This window comes from Dioscorea cayenensis, chromosome 8, assembly GCF_009730915.1.
Source record: "Dioscorea cayenensis subsp. rotundata cultivar TDr96_F1 chromosome 8, TDr96_F1_v2_PseudoChromosome.rev07_lg8_w22 25.fasta, whole genome shotgun sequence".
In the NCBI taxonomy this organism is placed as follows: Eukaryota; Viridiplantae; Streptophyta; class Magnoliopsida; order Dioscoreales; family Dioscoreaceae; genus Dioscorea; species Dioscorea cayenensis.
In genome coordinates, this window is record NC_052478.1 from 879746 (window position 1) to 898977 (window position 19232).

The 19232-nt window shown below is 37.7% G+C and overlaps 7 protein-coding genes across 8 annotated transcripts; 5 read left to right on the forward strand and 2 right to left on the reverse strand.

Annotated features, from left to right (window-relative positions):
* Positions 1–5310: 5310 nt before the first annotated feature.
* Positions 5311–6110, reverse strand: LOC120267968. Its single transcript, XM_039275648.1, has 3 exons — positions 5997–6110; positions 5726–5916; positions 5311–5632 (listed from the first exon to the last, which is right to left on the reverse strand). Exons 1-3 carry the CDS (start codon positions 6093–6095, stop codon positions 5446–5448), a joined length of 477 nt encoding a protein of 158 aa, XP_039131582.1. The 5' UTR covers positions 6096–6110; the 3' UTR covers positions 5311–5445.
* An 804-nt stretch (positions 6111–6914) lies between these two features.
* Positions 6915–7779, forward strand: LOC120267797. Of its 2 annotated transcripts, none has more exons than XM_039275481.1 (3): positions 6915–7133; positions 7205–7410; positions 7494–7779. In XM_039275481.1, the coding sequence occupies exons 1-3, from the start codon at positions 7035–7037 to the stop codon at positions 7690–7692; spliced, it is 504 nt and encodes a 167-aa protein (XP_039131415.1). In that variant the 5' UTR covers positions 6915–7034; the 3' UTR covers positions 7693–7779. The 2 variants fall into 2 exon arrangements, with proteins under 2 accessions (XP_039131415.1, XP_039131416.1); XM_039275482.1 differs by having other exon boundaries at positions 6927–7133; positions 7242–7410.
* A 483-nt stretch (positions 7780–8262) lies between these two features.
* LOC120267902 lies at positions 8263–9208 on the forward strand. The gene is made up of 3 exons (XM_039275579.1): positions 8263–8423; positions 8526–8731; positions 8809–9208. Exons 1-3 carry the CDS (start codon positions 8325–8327, stop codon positions 9050–9052), a joined length of 549 nt encoding a protein of 182 aa, XP_039131513.1. The 5' UTR covers positions 8263–8324; the 3' UTR covers positions 9053–9208.
* A 125-nt stretch (positions 9209–9333) lies between these two features.
* LOC120267904 (probable histone H2A.3) lies at positions 9334–10385 on the forward strand. The gene is made up of 2 exons (XM_039275580.1): positions 9334–9608; positions 9904–10385. The coding sequence occupies exons 1-2, from the start codon at positions 9420–9422 to the stop codon at positions 10120–10122; spliced, it is 408 nt and encodes a 135-aa protein (XP_039131514.1). The 5' UTR covers positions 9334–9419; the 3' UTR covers positions 10123–10385.
* A 1596-nt stretch (positions 10386–11981) lies between these two features.
* On the forward strand, positions 11982–13974 carry LOC120266627. Its single transcript, XM_039274270.1, is given in 4 exon segments — positions 11982–12037; positions 12374–12539; positions 12541–13049; positions 13196–13974. Coding segments are annotated over 3 exon segments (1260 nt in total). The 5' UTR covers positions 11982–12037; positions 12374–12426; the 3' UTR covers positions 13834–13974.
* A 1703-nt stretch (positions 13975–15677) lies between these two features.
* Positions 15678–17985, forward strand: LOC120266326 (chitin-inducible gibberellin-responsive protein 1-like). Its single transcript, XM_039273947.1, has 2 exons — positions 15678–15751; positions 16238–17985. Exon 2 carries the CDS (start codon positions 16277–16279, stop codon positions 17780–17782), a length of 1506 nt encoding a protein of 501 aa, XP_039129881.1. The 5' UTR covers positions 15678–15751; positions 16238–16276; the 3' UTR covers positions 17783–17985.
* Positions 17986–18199: 214 nt separating this feature from the next.
* Positions 18200–19030, reverse strand: LOC120266783 (transcription factor bHLH117). The gene has a single exon (XM_039274442.1). It carries the CDS (start codon positions 19028–19030, stop codon positions 18200–18202), a length of 831 nt encoding a protein of 276 aa, XP_039130376.1.
* Between the last annotated feature and the right edge of the window lie 202 nt (positions 19031–19232).

The following is a 19232-nucleotide window of genomic DNA, read 5'->3' on the forward strand; positions in this document are numbered from 1 at the left end:
TGGGAGGAAAGTGTCTCAACTATTGGACTAACCCAATGTCAGCATAAGAATCATATTCGGTTTACAAAGCAAAGCTAGCATCTCTACAGTCATTGCTTGTATCTGTTATTTTTTTAAAAAAATTTATATTTTTATGAAATGTGGACATATCATAGATTTAAACCTCAATCTTTGATTTGTGAAAATAATGAAATACCAACCCTCTTCTTGCATGAGTGATTTGTATATATATTATGTTGTGTACTTTCTATAGTTTATATCAATGAGAGTACATGCAACATTTTTATACTTCTTACTTTATTTTGATCACAACCTTAAATTGAGTTGCTCTTATAAATAATAGGATAGTATTTTTATTTAGTGACATCTTTACATGGCTATCATCACAGACCCATTAACTAGTTTAGTACCACATCAGATGTGTTAAAGAGTTCTTAGGCTTACAAAGGGGCTGGACAACTTTCCCCTTCTCAAGACTCTTAGATTGGGTGGTAGCAAATCTAGAAGCTGAACACCTTACCCCGTATCATAACCTTTATTTGGAAGTTGGCTCATGGAAAACTAGTCACTGGAGCCTTTCTTTATCACCTCAACATTGGCCTTTATACATTATGTCTTCTTTCTTCTCTTTGTGATGAAACTGCAGAGAATTTAATTTGGCATTGGGCTAAAACTTCCCAGCTTTGGGTTGATCTTTTTTGCTCTCTTGGCTTAATGTTTATCAGCTCGGCTTACTTAATACTGGTTCTCGGCTCTTGGCCAAGTATAATTCCTGGGCAGGCAACAATTGGGTGAAGGCTTTGATTGCTACTATGGCCAGTCTTATCTGGAAGGATCACTGTAATTTAATCTTTAATGCTAAGCCTCCCAACTTAGCTAACATCCTTCCTTGTGAGTTGTCTTTGTGCTCGGATTTCTTCAAAGCTTCTGGTCATATTTCCAGGGAGTTTTCCAATCACATTAAATTTCAAAATTCTATTATAGTCTATACGGATGCATCTTGGCAGATCTCTACAAATGAAGCTGGGCTTGGTTTCATTATTATTGCTAATTCATGTAACATTTTGCTGGCAGGATGCTCTAGAACAAAAATGGATTCTTCTCTTAAGGCCGAGCTTGCCGCTGTTAACTTCGCCCTCCAGATCTATGGGAAGCATAGTTGGTGCCCTGATAAGCTCCTTTGTGATTGTCCTGGTGTGGCCCAACTACTAAAGAACTACACTCCTTGCATTGCCTGGCCTATTGATGAAAAACTTCAAAAACTCAAGCTTTCTTTGCAAGCCTGCCCCAGTATTTCTATAAGCACAATTGATAGAGAGAATAGCAACATTGCTGATGCCCTTGCAAAACATGGAAGACTCAATCCTCATCCTTCCCTCTTTTTCCAGGGCTTGGACCGTCCCACCTGGCTTGAAGATTTGTTTTTGAAAAGGTGGATAAACCACTTAGATTAAAGAAGAAAGGAGTGCAGAGGAGACAACCACTAGATGTGGTTTAAAACAAAAACAAAAGAGATACAACAGAAAGTCGACAACCACAGGGGTAGAGGCCCCCCAGAGCCAAAAATCCTCAGCAACTAGCCAGAGTCAGGAAAATATGTTTCCTCAGAAGACCGAGTCTCCCCCAAGTCCGTCACCCTAGAACCAATAAACTCCAGGCTACGTCTGACGATTTTGATGTCGAACTCCATCTTCTCTCTAAGTCCCTCTAAGATAGAAGAGCACCAAGACATGATCATACGAGCAATTTTCAAAATGAGACAGTTTATATTCAAAACAATGGCATTGAATATGCAATCATTCCTAGCAAGCCAAATATTCTAGACAATGGCTTTCGCTACTAAATCCCCAAAGACCCTTTTCTCGTTAGCTAGACCCGTCCTCCAATGGTCCCCACAGATCCTCGAGCGAAGTCGGAGCTGAAGGAAAATGCAAGATTATGATGAAATGTTCCTAGACCTGTTTAGTATAAGAGCAATCTATGAACAAGTGGTCGCACGACTCTGATCCTGCGTGGCACAAGACGCATGTATCAGTGGGAAGCCTGTTGCATCTCCTAACTGTCAAGTTCTCCAAAGAAAGGATTTTGTATTTTTCCACGCAAGCCAATTGAATAGATTGATCTTCTTCGGGCATCCTCCACGCCAAAAGAAACTTGCAAAACCGGGCATCTGAGACCACCATCGATTAAAAAAAATATGTTTTTCTAAGTTTTTTTCCTAGCTTTTTGCTCTTTTGATTTTAAAAACTTTCCCCTTACTCCCTCAATTAGATCAATCTTTTGAGATGCGGATCTACTTCCTAACAGTAATCCTTTATCCAGGACTTCTTTTTTATATAGTACTCTCCATAAATTTTGAAGGCTTTGCCCTTAATAATGTCATGTTGGACAAATGGTGGTGGAAGATAGTCTCCAATTCTTTGTAAATATTGATCTCACATACATGTCACTCTTTCACATAGAAGGCTGCCTTCTTGGAACGCACCTAGATTTATTTTGTTGGGTCCTTTTTGGAATTGCAATCCCCAATGATATTAATTAAAGACCCCCTAACCATAATACAATGAAATTAGTGGATCTCTACCTGAACATCTCAAGGCCTTTCAATAGAACAAGACTACTCTAGTGTTGTGAAGGAATTCTATTTTTACCCTGACGCCAATTTATTGATCCTAAACAATAATTAACTTAACATAGTGTTTTCATTCAAAAATAGAAGGAAAAGTAAGGAGAGGGAAGGGGAGGGAAAAAAGAAGAAGAAAGGATTCACCCTTGTTTGGTTAAGGAAGAGAAAGGAAAGAAAAAAATATATAATAATATGATTTATCCATTATACCCTTATTATTAAATAAAAAATTACTTATTTCTATTTAAACACATGCATGATAAATATCCCAAATAAATTCACACTTTGAGCAGATTTTTTTTTAATAAATATTAAATTATTATAATTATCATTATTATTTTAATTTTGATTTTCATACTTTAATTTTGTTTTTTCTCAAATACCATTATTTATTTTTTCCTTTGTAAATATATCATACATTATTTAAAGACCAATTCTTTCTACAGCTTTATTAGATTATCACAAGATCAATTTATCATATTATTAGTAAACCTATTCTAATATTTTAATTTATAGCATAATAATCATGTTGAATTAGATAATTATTAGTTTTTTTTTCTCGCTCAAAGAAATTTTTAATTTTATTTGTACTTAGAATAAAATTTGGATAGCAAAGAATTCTATTGAAACAAATAATTCTAAAAATGAATTGACAAATAAAAAATACAACATAAACAAATAAATAAGCAAACAATATATATATATATATATATATATATATAAACAAGGATCTGTGATGGGTGTCACGGGAATATTTGATTAAAATAAAATTAGAAAAAAATGAAAGTTTAAAAAATAAGGGTATTAAAGTATTTTAAAAAAATTTAAAATTTTTAAGATGTTCTCCCTTCCCGGCACCCAAATTAGGGGACCACAAAAAGTGGGGTTTCGGAGGGATTTCAAAGGGTCAGAGTTAATCCTTCATTTTTCTTTGTGAAATTAAAAATATCTATTTAAACGAGGAAAGGCTCACTCTGACTCTCTAAAACACTCGCTTTACTTTACTTTCGTTTGCCGGCCTTCAATCCAAACATAGCATAAGTGTTGTTGGGATTGATGATGTGGAAAAGGCATTGTTCTTGTAAAATCAAAATTTTTAATTAACTAGCTTTAAATAATAAAATCATGACCCCTTTTTCCATTAACCCCTTTTTCCTAAACTCCTCATCTGCCTCTTACCTTCTGCATATGGGCACATTTTCAGTCATGTTTTTAGACACTCTTGGTACCCTTTCACTATAGACGAAGTGTGGTCCTCTTGGATACGTAACTTAGGGAACACCTTTGGGGCACCTAGGAAATCTTGGTCCATACAATGTTCTAGAATATATCATTAGAACAAAACAATTGTATACTTAAATTTTGTTATAAGATGCAGTTCGATTCTAATCAAAATTGATTATATGCCTTTTTCTCTAGATATTTGCAATAGCCACAGGGAAAAAAAATCAAGTTGGAGCAAGCCACCTCAACAATCAAATGCTATCTTAACAGTCTTAGCTCCTTTCCACACTGACTCTAAAGATATGATGCCTAATAGTGGACCTAGTTAAGGTGCAATATCTAAAGCTCATTTTAGATGGTGGGCTGCGCTGCTATGTGGCAAACTTCTTGTGGAAAAGTTATTGCTCTAAAAAAATCAACATTTTCAATTAGCTGGTTTGGAAAAATAAGGTTTTATCGTTAGAAAATCTGGAATTAAGATGCTGTAACAAACTCCCGACCTGCAATGTGCTTGATGTGTCATTTTGATATTGAGTCGGTTGACCATTTGTTCCTTCACCGTCCGTTTGCCCTAGGAGGTGTGGGTGTTCTTTTGTAGGTTGATGTCTTTGCCTGGGCCTCCGAATTCAATGCGACTTATCTAGTCTACTTGGCGAAAAGTCTGTGATGGGCGGATTCTAGGCTTTATGTGGATTTAGTGATTAAGGCATTAGTTTGGAATATTTGGCTTGTGAAAAATGATAAAATTTTTAATGCTAAAATTCTTCCTACACATTGTATTATCCTGAGTATTAATTGCATGCTACTCTCGTGGTTTGATGCTCTTGCAGATACTGCTAAGGTGAAAATCGAAGACTCCATATCCACAGTCAGTGCGGCCTCGAGTTCCTTGGGTCGAGGAGTCAGTTGGCTAGTGGTGATCCCTGCTGCCGAGGAGGCACCCGACCCTAGCCATGGGATAGTCCGTCCTCCTGCTTTGTGGTTTGAGGAAAACTTGGGTTTCCTCGGGTTGTTTGTATTTTGATTTTTTTTTTCTTTGGCTTGCCCTTGTTCACGTCTTGCGATGTGAGAGGTTTTGTTAGTCTTCTGTTTATGTGTTGTTTTTCCTTTTATTTGAAGTGGTTTATCTCCATTAAAAAAAAATGATCCTCCAGATGGTAGCCTTCGCCTGTCCAGCTTGCTTTCTTTTAGCTTTTTTTTTCACGCTATTGTTCTGTACCGCCTCTACTTTACTCATCTCTAGTGAGGATTTCTGGTAGTTCTTCTCTTTTTAGTTCTTTGTTTGCTGTCTCTTCTCCGTTGTGTTATCATGTACTCCTTCTTTTGCAATAAATCAGTGGTTTATTCATTTTTATCAAAAATCCTTTTTGTTGATTGTACCAGTTTTTATTTCTAAAATAAAAAAAAGGAAAATTACAAAGTTTTATGGCTTTTATGTGAAGGAATCCAGTCCGAAAGAACACCATTACAAAGTAGAGTACAATGAAATAGAATATTATTATTGTCATAGTTAATAATACCACATTTTTATTAACAGATAGAAAACTTCCAATGCCGTAGATGGATGTGGTTGTTCTTCATGCGAACGTTCTCCTTCAGGCTTCAGCATTTGCTGAAGCAGAAGACACCTGATTAATTACACAAATTACACCATCAACGAAGCAGAGAACTCCACCAACGGTTAGGAAGTGAAACTTTGAGAATGAGCAGGGGATATGTGAGACTGGGTAATCATTGGACACACCTATGCCAAGAAACATTATTGCAAGGACACATACAACCCTGTCCAATGAACAAGTATATATATGTAGTGATTAATCTCAGTTATCATGTTGCAACGTAGAAACAGATTATCCATTGATTGATGATGATTACCATGAGAGCCAAAAGGTGGCAGTAGCCACCGTCCTGGCTGGTGATGACCTTGTAGAATCGGACAAAGTATGTGGTTTAGTGCTCTTTGACAAGGAGTCACTGATTGCTAGAGTCAGTCCCACGAGAACAGCAGAAGCAATACCAAGCTTATATGCAGGTCCTGCTTTTTTAGGTGGACAGACATGAGTACCCTGTAATTGGATTCAAAGCAATAGAAGTAATTAGAATCTCATTTAACCCATGTAACAACTAAAAGCTTATTAGCCATTACCTTTTGTAGAGCTTTATCAGCTTCTATTCCCAGAACACCTGCAACTATGTCAGTGATCATGACAGAAAGGCACAGAAGCAAGAGCTTCAAATTCCACATTCTTGAATGGTTATTGATCACTGAAAGATGTAACTCAAATGAAGGAAGAAGTGGTGGTGCTTTATAAGAATGAAAAAAAGGAAACAAAGAAGATACCATAATATTATCTTAGTATTAAAATATTGTATTTGTTTTGCTTTATTCCTTACTTCTTGTTTAGCTTGGATAGTTAACCATGACTAACAAGCAAAGCTTCCTGTTGCCAGCCCAACCATAATAAATTATGAATTGAAAGCTTTAGCAAACTGGACATAATTACAATCCAATTCATCCTATGCATAAAATGCCACAGGCTTTTCCATGTTGATTGGAGATCCTAAGCATCATAAGTTAATAGTTTTGTTTACTTTCTTGCTGTTCCTAGCGAGACTTTTATTAGAACCTTAATTAATGATTAGCAAGTCATTAAAAAGGATTTCAATTAAATTCATGGATTCTTGTATCTTGATCTGCAGTTTTGCAGCAGCAATATGGCAAGCAATGCTCTGAGATTTTGCAGAGAAGGTCCAGATAATTAAGACAAAACAGATTCAATGGAATAAATGCAACTAAGATTCTCCGTGTTCTGTGTTTTTCCTTTTATACCTTGCTTGTTGTGTTACTTTTCTTGATTTATACAATGTCAACTAAGGTTTGAAGCACACTGGATGAATAGAAAGCAACCAAAGCGACAAAAGAATCAAATTCTGTTTAAAAAGCAAAGCAAGCATCTCAGCGATCATTTCTTATATCAGTTATGCTTTGTACTTTTATATCAATGAATGTGATTTATCCATTTTTATTAAAATAAACAAACAACAAAGCGCATCTCCACACTGATGACCCTAAAACTCTCTTTATCCTGACACATTAGTCTTGATCTTTTCTTTTTGGCTCTTATATTCTATCAAAGAACCATCCACCAGAACCCAAATTATTCAGTTCTCCATCTTGAATAAAATGGAGAGGACCGGAGGCATGCTTGTATGCATCTTGATTGTGCTCATAGACATAGTGGCTGGTCTTATCGGAATCCAAGCACAGATTATTCAAAACAAGGTACTTACTAAACTGCATTTCTTCAGTATTTGTTTTCACTTGTCAACCATGTGAATTGCCCCTTCTTACAGTCCACACACCTGAGAAAATTAGTGTTTGGATGCAAAGAACCAGTGCATCAGGCCTTCATACTAGGTGTTACTGCTGCAGTTCTGCTGTCACTGGCTCATGGCATTGCTATTGTTTTTGGTGGTTGCCCCTTTGTCTTCTCCATGGATAAGTCTAAGAGATCATCAAGAAACAAGAAAATGGCTTTTGTTGTCTTGATTTTATCATGGTAATCTTCAAGCCCATTACTTATACTGTTGACATTTTGTTGTCATGGTATAAACTTAACTAGCTAAAGGCATAACTCAACAGGTTCATTTTTCTTGGAGGACTTGTGATGTTGATAATTGCAGCAATAGATAATTCCCCAGGGGCAAGACTTCCGTGCAGAATTTCACAGCTTCATTTTCTATCGAATGGAGGCATATTATGCTTCATTCATGGAGCCTTTTGCGTAGCATATTTTGTCTTGGCTACTGCATCAATGGAAGAAACTGAAAGAAAGAATTGAAACATCTCCTCTTCATGTTATCATTTTCTCCATTTTCTTCTTTGTTGTACTTACCAAATTGTTTCTTGTAATTAGATCTTAGATCAATTAGAGTTCATTGAAGTTCTTCAAATCATGATTGAAAATGATAAAAAGAGAGAAAACAAGAATCAAATTACTTCCAAATGAAGCATGGTATAGTGATAAGCAAACAGGACAGGACAATGATCAATCACCAAAGTTTTCGTGACCTGAAGTACAGTTATTTCCGTTACAGTTATGATCAACACTGTGATTAACACGGTAAATCTACTTCAAAAAGTAATCATCAAAAGAAAGAAAAATTAACAAGAGAGAAGCCCCTTGACCTGAGAAGAGTCATTTGTGTTAATTGGCCATTGCTTTGCTCTCTTTTTAAGCTTTTACTTGATTAGAAAAAAAGGATTAAAGATGAAAGGAAAAAAAGTAAAAAAATAAGACGCGCAAAACTTTCAACGACTCATGGTGTTGAGAGTTGATGCTCTCCACTTTAAGATTTCGCTTTTGCTTTTGAGTTCTTTTCTTTCATCACAAACAAGACATCTATTACTAGAGTATATCTCCCTGAGCACTTCTCCAACCAATCTATCAAACCTGAGAAACAAAATATAAAAATGGCAAAAACGGGAGCCATCATCATCTGTTCATTCATCTTGACCATTGATATAGTCGCCGGAATACTTGGAATAGAAGCTGAGATAGCTCAAAACAAGGTATTTCTCTATCATTTATCATGCATGCTACGTCGATCAATTAATGAAAACATTAATATATATACACACACATACATACATACTAACATGGTTGTGATACAGGGAAAACACCACAAGGCTTTTCTTATTGAGTGCAGGCAAACAGTTCATCAAGCTTATAATCTTGGCATAGCTGCAGTAGTGCTTTTAGCTGTTGTTCATACCATGATTAACATCCTTGGTGGTTGTGTATGTTATTGTTCCAAAGATAAATTCAAAAGAGCACCAGTGGACCAGCAAATAGCTGCAATCACTTTCCTGATGCTATGGTATCTTAAAAAAAATTACATGGCTTGATTTTCCTTGACTGAATAATAATAATTAAAAAAAAATCAAATATTTTCAGGGTGACTTTTGGAGTTGGATTCAGTTTGCTGATGATTGCAGCCACAGCAAATTCAAGATCAAAAGTTTCTTGTGGTTTGAGCAGAAGGCATTTTCTATCAATTGGAGGAGTTTTGTGTTTTGTTCATGGATTCTTCTGTGTGATTTATTATGTATCTGTTTCTGCAAAAGGTTGGCTGGAAGAGAGCAAGAACAAAAGGGAAGTCACACCCCAAAGCTCAATTGCAGGCTTTACAAGTCCCTAATCTTTTTGTTTATACAAATGTTTTTTTAAGGGGATTTTATATAATTATCCATTTTTCATTTTATGAGGGGTTTGTATGTAAAAAAAAGAACTTTTTATCAATACGAGTCTCGAGGCCTTTTTTACGGCTGTGATCGCGCAAATCGAATCCACCACTCGAAAGCATCCAACCGTCCATGATTAAGAAATGAACGGTGAAAGATTACGATCCATGTAGGATTATTTCTAATTGGCTGGATCTAAACGAAGGATTTCCTATAAATATCAGAATAGCGCCAAGGATTTCCCCCAAATCAATTAGTCTCTGTTCCAAAGTCTCGATTTTTTTCTCTTTAACCCTAACCCTAAACCTAGATTTCCTTCTCGCAATGGCTGGGAGAGGCAAGGCTATTGGATCCGGGGCTTCTAAGAAGGCGACATCGAGGAGCAGCAAAGCTGGTCTGCAGTTCCCTGTGGGTAGGATAGCACGGTTCCTCAAGGCCGGCAAGTATGCCGAGCGTGTTGGCGCTGGGGCTCCCGTCTACCTTGCCGCTGTTCTCGAATATCTTGCTGCCGAGGTATATAGCTTACTGCTTATTTCCAATTCCCAATACCTCATTCTTTTGCTTATTTGTGGAATTGCCTTTTCTAGGGTTTCGTCTTGATTTTCAAATTGATAATCATAAAGTCAAGGAAAAAGATTCAGTTGTAAAATTTAGTAATTGAGAAAGAAAGCATTTGTATCGCCTCATTGTTCAGTTTTGTGTATCCGAAATTGTTTGGTTGCTTGAAAAGTTCGCTTCTTTTAATTTAAGGAATTGGTTCTGATTTTTTTGGGACTAATTTTTCTCTTCCTTTGTGCCCTATGTTCAGGTTCTTGAATTGGCTGGCAACGCTGCAAGAGACAACAAGAAGACAAGGATTGTTCCGAGGCACATTCAATTGGCCGTCAGGAACGATGAAGAGCTCTCAAAACTCTTAGGTACAGTAACCATTGCTAATGGTGGAGTGATGCCCAATATTCACAACCTTCTCCTTCCGAAGAAGACTGGTGCTGGGTCATCCAAGTCTGCTCCTGATGATGATAACTAGATTAAGAAAAAATACAACTTGTTTAATCTTTTATTTGATGTATTATTAGTTTAGTTAGTTGATTTGTGGGGGTGGTTGCTGTGGAAATTGTTTGATCTTGAGGGGGGTTGTGATAAGTATAATTTGATAATGGTGAATGCTGTGATGAACAGCTTAATCATTTTTAGTCTTTGTTTGTCCAAATGTGTCTGTTTGAATGTTTTGTCTTGTTTGTGAGGAGCCAGAGATTTTGTCAGACTGAAATTTTACCATTTCTTTCTGCAGTAGTGTGAATTGAGAGTTTATTATAAAAAAATTGTGATGGTAAAAAATCCTGTTTTTCGTATAACTGATTAATGAAGTGGAAGTAGAAAGTCATGTACTTGTTTTTATCTTGCCAATGTTTTTATTCAAGAAAGCAATAATTGTCACTAGAGGTGGTCAAATTATTTTATTTTATTTTATTTTATTTTATTTTTAGAAAGGCAACAAATGCCGAAACCCAGGACGAATAGGTGGGGGAGCAACGTTCACTACCGAACCGTGCTCTCTTTTATCTTATGTGAGATGCGGATCGAACTCGGGGAGCCACATTCGACATTTAATGTAAACACCCTATACAAGAGATTTGATGCCAATAAACCAAGTCGTTGGCGGTAGTCAAATTATTTACATGGAATGATAGAAGAAAATATTGTTTTGTTTGTATATCACTTTAAAACTCATTTTTTCTGGTTTTTGTTTTGTAAAATAATCAGAGAGGACCAACCTTGTCATGCTTTTTTTTTTTCTCATGAAGGTTAATGTTTCTTAAGCTTAGAGTTTTACTAAATAATATATATATATATATATATATTCAAGGGCAATAAGTGTTTGTTTTGATGGCAACAAGTGCTGGAACTCAAAAACAAATACGTGGAGGAGCCACGCTCACCATCGAATCATGCTCTCATCTTGCGCGGGATGGGGATCGAACTCGGGAAGCCATTGACACTTGAGATGAACACCCTACTCAAGAGATCCGATGCCAATAGACCAAACGGTCATTTGTTTGAATCAAGTGATTTTGGTTAGGCCTTTCAAATTTCTTTTTTCTTATAAAACCTTGTATTTATATAGTTGCAAACTTTTTTATTAAGATAAAAAAAAAAGCGCCCAAAATTTATGAATAATCAAACATTATAAGTGGTACAAACTCCAATCTAATAATCTGCCTTTTGGAAGTTCAAAATGTAAAAGCACCTTCAAAGTTAGCATTCAAAACTCATCATCAAGTAATCAACATTAATCACCATGCTCTTCGCCTCATTGCAATCGCACACTACTCACTTTGGAGTTCGTTTCTTTAAAAGGCCTACTGGCCTAGATCTCTGAACATTAAAAACATTTCCTGCAGATTTTTTTTTATATATAGGAAATTGATAAACGATGGTATATCAAAAATTAAAATATATATATATGTATGATATATATATATATATATATATATATATATATGATAATCAGAGAATCAACCATGCCCATAAAGCCTAGTTCAGGCACAAACAAGGCATGCTGTAACTGCTGTTGTTGGAGATTCTTTTCCAGTACAAAAGAAAATTTATTAGTCTTCTTCTCAGAAGTCAGAGAGAGGTCTGCTCCAATTTCAAGAAGAAGAGCCAATATTTAATAGTAAAGAAAATATAAATGCCACAAGAAAAGACAAAATGGCTATTGTTTTTGTAATGTTTTAGTAAGCATGAACCTGTCATTTCCAGTATCTTTTAAGATTATCTTTTAGTTTACCATGTTTTTACCATTCTATTGTTACCATTGACTTGATTTTAATGGTGCCTATGAGCCAAAGGATCCTTATCAAAAACCATATCTTTTCCTTTCTCTGGGAAGTCAAGCCTGTAGGTTTTTAAGGCCTCAAAATTTTGCAGCTCTGGTGGTGGTGAGTCCTTTTCACAATTTTGCCAAGTGCTCTGATACCTCATTTATGGCTCTTTGTCTTGTGCTTTCAGTGTTTCAAACTTCACGTTTTTTTTGTAGATTTATTAGCATTTTTAGTTTCCAGGAGTAGCTATAGGATGTTTAGATGTGACTGGACTTGTGTTTCTTCTGAAAAAATGAATAGCTTTTATGGAGTTCTTCACTCCTAAACGTGATGCATGAGAGCAAACGGTACAGAGTTTGAATGTTGTAGTAATATTATTCTAACTCACACTGTCATCTCTCTGTCTCTGTCTCTGTCTCTCTGTCTCTCTCAAGTTCAAAAATTTGCAAACAGATAGGAAGAACTCTATAGAGCGTTGAAACTAGAACAGATAGAGAGAAAGAGAGATGCCTACAGTATGGGTATCTCTGAGGAAGTCCCTTGACTGCAAGACTGAACCATCTGAAGTTCATGAGCCAAAGTCAAGGAAGCAGCAACTGAGCACCATGTTTAACAAAGAAAGGAAGCAGGTCTGGGTGCTCTAGATCCATAGCCAACCTCAAAGATGTCATCCATGGAAGCAGGAGGCACTTGGAAAGGCCATCAACTTGCAGTCCAAGGTCCATTGGGAGCAATGAGTTTCTTAATCCTATAACCCATGAGGTGATTCTCAGCAACTCAAAGTGTGAGCTTAAAATTACTGGTTTTGGATCTTACCATGAGAGTCATGAGGGTGGAGTTGATGTCAACTATGTGGGTACCCTTAGACCTGGCACACCAGGCCCTGGAGGGCAGTATAACAATCCCATTCCTTCTAGGAAGGCTCATTCCCTTGTGGGGTCTTCTTCTTCACTCTCTAAAGCAGTCTTTGGCAATGGTGCTTTTGGTGTTGGTGTTCATCAACCTCACAATGTCATTCCCACAGCCCCTGTTCCTCAAGGGCCTTCTCCTGTTGTCATGTGCCACAAGTGTGGGGACTTGTTTACCAAATGGGAGGCCTTGGAAGCTCACCATGTCTCCAAACATGCAGGTCAGAACCATTTTACAAATGCCATTTTATAAACTTCAGTAGATTTATTCTGATTGATTTAGTAATCAATGTTCCATCTTGATTGATTTTCTATTGATTTTGAAAAGCTAATAAACGTATGCATCTCTGCATTTGACTACACCCAGTTACTGAACTTGTAGAAGGTGACTCCTCAAGAAGGATTGTTGAGATAATCTGCAGGACAAGTTGGTTAAAAACTGAGAACAGTTTTGGAAGAATAGAGAGAGTGTTAAAGGTTCACAACATGCAGAAAACACTTGCTCGGTTTGAAGAATACCGGGAAATGGTCAAGAACAGAGCAAGCAAATTACCAAAGAAGCACCCTCGTTGTTTAGCAGATGGCAATGAACTACTACGCTTCTACGGAACCACAATTGGTTGTTCTTTAGGCATGAATGGCTCATCAAGTCTATGTGTATTAGAGAAATGTGATGTGTGCAGGATCATAAGACATGGTTTTTCTGCAAAGAAGGAAATGAAAGGAGGAGTTGGTGTTTTCACAAGTTCAACAAGTGGAAGAGCATTTGAGTCTGTTGAGATTTATGAAGATGCTGATGAACGTTGCATCAGAAAAGCATTGCTGGTCTGTAGAGTGATTGCTGGGAGAGTTCATAAACCTCTTGATAACATCCAGGAAGTCACTTCTCAATCAGGGTTTGATTCATTAGCTGGGAAAGTTGGTCTGCATGCCAACATTGAAGAGCTTTACTTGCTTAATACTCGTGCGCTTTTACCATGCTTTGTGGTAATTTGTAAACCTTAACTAATTCAGCCATTTTGTATACTTGGGTTTTTTTGTTTAGCTTTTTGAACTGCAAATGCTATTAGTCCCTTTTGGTACCTATATCATGTCTAAAAACTATTTGGCTGGTGAATTAGTAGCATGTCGCCTTCAGAGCATGTGGTCCTTTTTCTCTAGAGAGCTTACAAAAGTCTATATGCCAAATGAAAGGATAATGAAAGGGACTTTTTCACCACCACTCAAATTTGCAGTATTTATTCTGACGATCTGTTGTGTTCCCACTTCCCACTCCAAAAGTTTACTCAATCACTCACTCAAGTGTAACAGTGTTTAATCTCCACTTAATTCCACACAAAGACTCCAATAAAGAAAGAGAAAAGAAAAGAAAAGAAAAGAAAACTTAGTATAACAATGTTAATTCTGGTTTTAATGGTCTGAATTCTCATGAAATTAGTGTCCATGGTATTGTGTTTGGTTGGTGAGTTTTGGGAAAACTAAATTAAGTTTTCACTCAAGATCCAAGGTGAAATGAGGATTTCAATCATAATTTAAAAATATCACATACAAATATTATATGTTAAACCAGAGGATGCTGGGACAACAGCCAAACCCAATTTTGACTTAGCCTACAATTAGTGGGCGTTCCCCTATTGAGGAACAGAGTAATCACTTTAAATACACAGTCTAAAAGATCGATGAATGATCACTAAAAGGCTGTCATTTCCTGAAATCTATACCTTCTGCTGTTGGGGGCACCCAACCATCTGGGCTTTGACATGTGCCTGGTCTTTTACATTTATTTATATATATATTTTTTTAAAAAAATAATAACTAAGGAATTCAGCATAGTATAGCCATACTTGCCGAATGAAGGGCTAGTTAATCAAAAGATGAAATCCTGATTCAATCGCATTGTGACAAAGTACGCATGTAAGTGTCAATAATGTATTAGCTTTGTGAACTATATTTTCAAGTGTGAGAATTTAATTATCTCAAATAAATTAATTAAAAAAAGATTAAATTTTCAGGAGCAGCAAATACCATTCTAAATTTTTTTGGTGACTAGTCAATAAAAGCCACTATTGTTTAAAAAGTTATAAAAAGACCATTAAAAATTTATCATTTGTTGTTAGGCTCCATCGTATGTCTCATATGCATTGTATTTGTAATGATTTTTGTCTCTAATTAATATATTTTAAGTGGTTAAAAAAACTCATATGTTATTTGAAATATTGAACTTAAAAAGGAAATGGGAGTAGAGTGATGAAGTGGTACTCTATGAAACATCATTTTCAAGAAATTGGTTGATAGTAATGGAAATATTTCCCACTTGACTTGGGCCAAATGTTCTTTATGCTCGACAATGAGATCAATGAAATAGGGTTGGGTTGGGTGGCAATAAATTGAGCCAAGTTTCATTTTGAAAACGATTTTGATCTAAGACCTTGGATGTGGTTCTTATTTCTTCTTTTCTTAGGAATCATGTGCTTTATTTCTTTGTATTGGGTCGGCACCAATTGAAATCTAATCCAACGGTGGACACTAAATCAAGGACGAGAATCCACTACACCCGCCGTTTGGTGAACTAATGGAGTCCACACGTGGATTCCTCAAAACACGAGGGAATTGAGCACGTGGCCGACGGATGAAGGATGGCCGTTGGATGAGAAGGGTAACTTGAAGGATCTGATAACACGTGGCCGATGACAGGTCGGCGTGGACCGTTACGGAGGTGTCAATGAGTCAAAAGTGAGAAGCAGATGAGACGTGGAATTCCATGTGCCGTGTCATAACGGGGTTAACTCCGTAAGGTTCCCTCTGGCTTCTCAAATATAGCATCACCACCTGCGTGGAAATTGGAGACCAGGGGAACGATAATAGCAAGGCGAGGAGAAAAATATTCATATATATATATATATATATATATTTGCTGAAATTGGTGAGTTTTATAGATTATAATTGCATTTATTTGATTTAATATTGGAATTTCTTTTTCTATTCTCAGCTTGTTTTTCTGCTCATGAAGATAGAGCCACCACACAAGGTCTTCTTTGTTTCTCTGAATTTTTAAGAGATAAAAAATTAATTTTAGGAAACGAATTATTAGTGAGTGAACTCTGTGTTTGGATGGAGTACTGTAGTGCTAAATTCCTTGAATTTTTATTTATACGTTGCATGGATGATTGATTTGGGAGGAGTTCCTAAGTGTTGTTTTGGAAATGCTTTCAATTTCTTCTCTCCTACTTTCTTGTTTGTTTTCCTTGTCATACAATTGAGACCATTGAATCTAAGAAATTCAAAGTTATTTAATTTCTTTTTATAATTTTTATGACTAGAATCAAACCTCGTTTTCTTTAAAATAAGAAGAAAATTAAAAAAAAAAAAATTGAATTTGATTGTTATAGTTGTACTTTTGATCATGCAGGACTTTTTTCAAAAGAATTTGATGCTATAATAGCTTAGAATGGACTCACAACAATTTTTCAGATATGGATACACCACTGATTCAGTCATAAACTATGACTTGACATCCATAAGCAATCCGGTATTCTCTGAATGGACATTAAATTCCCTGAAATTCAATCTCAATGGATCACCAAACTCTCCTCTCTCCGGCCACAGTTCAACAGGAGAAAGCCCATCCATGCCTGTAGGAGTTCATCCTCCAGATAGTACCCAAGTTACCAGTGAGGACATTAGGCATGCCCTTCAAGAGCTGGAGACTGTTCTCATGGCTCCAGACACTGATGAACAACCAATGACCACAAGTACAAAGACATGGGCTCATCTTGAAACCTTGATAAACTCTCAACCCCAGGCTCGCCCTCACAAACGACTGAAACAATTTCCAGACAGCTGCCCACACAATGGAGTTAAGCATTTGCTGATCAAGTGCGCAGAGGCAATGTCAGATGACCGAATCGAAGAATTCCAATACTTAGTTCAAGAAGCTCGATGTGTGGTTTCCATCCACGGCGATCCCATTCAGCGTCTCGGTGCTTATATGTTGGAAGGTCTGGTAGCCAGGCATGAAGAATCAGGCACAAACATCTACAAAGGCCTCAAATGTCACGAACCAGATAGCAGCAGAGAGCTCTTATACTGCATGCGGATATTATATGACATGTGTCCCTACTTCAAATTCGGTTACATGGCTGCTAATGGAGCAATTGCAGAAGCTTTAAGAACAGAGGATCGAATCCACATAATTGATTTTCAGATAGCTCAAGGCACTCAATGGACTACATTGATACAAGCATTAGCAGCGAGACCGGGAGGTCCACCACATGTAAGGATCACAGGAATCAGTCAGGGAGACAATCTGCAACTTGTTGGGAAGATATTGCATGATATGTCTAGGAAATTCAATATCCCATTTGAGTTCAATCCGTTGGCGGTGCCCTGTGAAGTGGTAACTAAAGATATGCTGAAGATCAGGGGAGGGGAAGCACTGGCAGTGAATTTCACTCTCCAGCTTCACCATACACCGGATGAGAGTGTGGATGTGAATAACCCGAGAGATGGTTTGTTGAGGATGGTGAAAAGGTTATCTCCGAAAGTGATGACACTGGTAGAGCAAGAATCAAACACTAATACATCTCCATTCTTGACAAGGTTCACAGAGACAATGGATTACTACTCAGCAATGATGGAGTCCATTGATGATAGTCTTGCAAGAGAGAGCAAGGAAAGGATAGGTGTGGAACAGCACTGTATGGGAAAGGACATAGTGAATATGATAGCTTGTGAGGGAAAAGAGAGAGTGGAAAGACATGAATTACTGGGGAAATGGAGGTTAAGGCTTTGTATGGCTGGCTTCAAGCAGTGTCCTCTTAGCTCATACGTGAACTCAGTTATAAAAAAATTAATGGCTTGTTACTCTGATAAGTATACACTGGTTGAGAAGGATGGTGCATTGTTGCTGGGTTGGAAAGGAAGGAGCTTGATCTCAGCCTCCGCATGGCATTGATTTACTTTTACTGGAATTTCATTGTTAATCTATGAATTTATTTGAAGCTTTTATTTTTTTTTTAATGTAAAATAAATTTATATGTATCTTGTATTACTATTTTAAGAAAAGCAAACAATGCTGCCATTACTGAAAAAACTATAAACAACCAAACACACACTGGAAAGCGGTGGTGGTGGACACCATCTCTGACTCTGCTACAAAAGCATCAATACTTTCACTTAGAAGTTATATTGTTCTTCTCTTTTCTTTTCTTTTTTTTTTAAAAAAAAAGAAAAGAAAAAGAAAAACCATTAAACTTGACAAAACTTTGAGAAAAAAAAAAAGTAAGGAAAATTTGAAAACCATCCACTGTAGTTAAGGTTAAGATTTTTGGGTTTTTTTTTTTAAAAAAAATTTTTTTTTTGTAGATTAGTATTAGTTAGGAGAGGATAACTCACTGTGGTTGGAGTTGGAGTCGAGGAGGAGGAGGATTTGAGGGCGGCGCTGGATGACTTGGCGAAGCATGGCCAACTGCTCGGCTGAGAAGACGCAGAAGCCCTTCTTGTAGAGGAAGTCCTGCACTGGCGCGGAGTTCACCATGACTTGCAGGAGTTGTTGGCGGCTCAGCACGTCTAGACCACCGGCACGGCATGGAACCGGTGAAGGGTTGAATCCCGAGGAAGAGACCGGCATGGATTGGAGGGCTGTGACCTGGGCCTCTAAGAATCGGACGTACTTGTGCGCCTCCAAAAGCATTGTCCCCGTATCCATCTTCTTCTCCCACGGCATCAGCCCCTGTAGGATCTGGGTACGATCGCTGATCCTGTTTCGCCTCGATCTCGCAATGTCGCTCCTCGGCACCACTGAGGGCCTTAGACCGGCATTCAGCTGGAAGTTCATCTCCGACGGAGTTTTCGGAAAAGGGGGAGCAAGGGGAGGAGATCGGTACCTTTTGTGGGACGACTCGGCGGTGACTGAAGAGAGGTTGGGCGATTCCAGGGATTGGTAATCGGGGAGCTCTGTGAATCCATGGAACCGGCGCTGCTTCTCATTAAGCATGGTTTCGATCTTAGGAGCCTTGAGCTTGGGACTGGGATCCATAGAAGCGAGGCTTTCCGGAAACGGTGGGAGATTCCCGTGGTCATAGCCGAAGCAGGATGAATCCCCGGCGTTGAAAGCCATGGAGACAGTCGGGAAACCCTCATCAGCGATAGGAGCCATGAGAGACGGGGAAACGAGGATCCTAGTGCGTAGATGTCGCTCCATTTTTCCTGCTCTCAAAACCCTAATAGGGAGCGCAGCGAGGAAGGAGATGAAGTGAAGCACTACACTACTCTCTATAACGGTTTTATTTTATAGAGGGCGAGTGGGTGGACACGTGGACGATATTTGGGAATGGTGGCGTGGGGCCCGGTGGGGAGGAGGGGTGTACGGACGTTATATGACGGTTCTCCATGGCTGGCTTGGC

Bases quoted from the DNA above. Each gene is read 5' to 3' on its own strand.
- LOC120267968 (XM_039275648.1), bottom strand. From the start codon at position 6,095: ATGTGGAATTTGAAGCTCTTGCTTCTGTGCCTTTCTGTCATGATCACT. The intron at 5,917-5,996 runs GTAATGGCTAAT...ATCCAATTACAG, and splicing joins CTGATAAAGCTCTACAAAAG to GGTACTCATGTCTGTCCACC. The intron at 5,633-5,725 runs GTAATCATCATC...TTCATTGGACAG, and splicing joins GCCACCTTTTGGCTCTCATG to GGTTGTATGTGTCCTTGCAA.
- LOC120266783 (XM_039274442.1), bottom strand. From the start codon at position 19,030: ATGGAGCGACATCTACGCACTAGGATCCTCGTTTCCCCGTCTCTCATG.
- LOC120267904 (XM_039275580.1), top strand. From the start codon at position 9,420: ATGGCTGGGAGAGGCAAGGCTATTGGATCCGGGGCTTCTAAGAAGGCG. The intron at 9,609-9,903 runs GTATATAGCTTA...CCCTATGTTCAG, and splicing joins TCGAATATCTTGCTGCCGAG to GTTCTTGAATTGGCTGGCAA.
- LOC120267797 (XM_039275481.1), top strand. From the start codon at position 7,035: ATGGAGAGGACCGGAGGCATGCTTGTATGCATCTTGATTGTGCTCATA. The intron at 7,134-7,204 runs GTACTTACTAAA...CCCTTCTTACAG, and splicing joins CACAGATTATTCAAAACAAG to TCCACACACCTGAGAAAATT. The intron at 7,411-7,493 runs GTAATCTTCAAG...ATAACTCAACAG, and splicing joins GTTGTCTTGATTTTATCATG to GTTCATTTTTCTTGGAGGAC.
- LOC120267902 (XM_039275579.1), top strand. From the start codon at position 8,325: ATGGCAAAAACGGGAGCCATCATCATCTGTTCATTCATCTTGACCATT. The intron at 8,424-8,525 runs GTATTTCTCTAT...GTTGTGATACAG, and splicing joins CTGAGATAGCTCAAAACAAG to GGAAAACACCACAAGGCTTT. The intron at 8,732-8,808 runs GTATCTTAAAAA...AAATATTTTCAG, and splicing joins ATCACTTTCCTGATGCTATG to GGTGACTTTTGGAGTTGGAT.
- LOC120266326 (XM_039273947.1), top strand. From the start codon at position 16,277: ATGGACTCACAACAATTTTTCAGATATGGATACACCACTGATTCAGTC.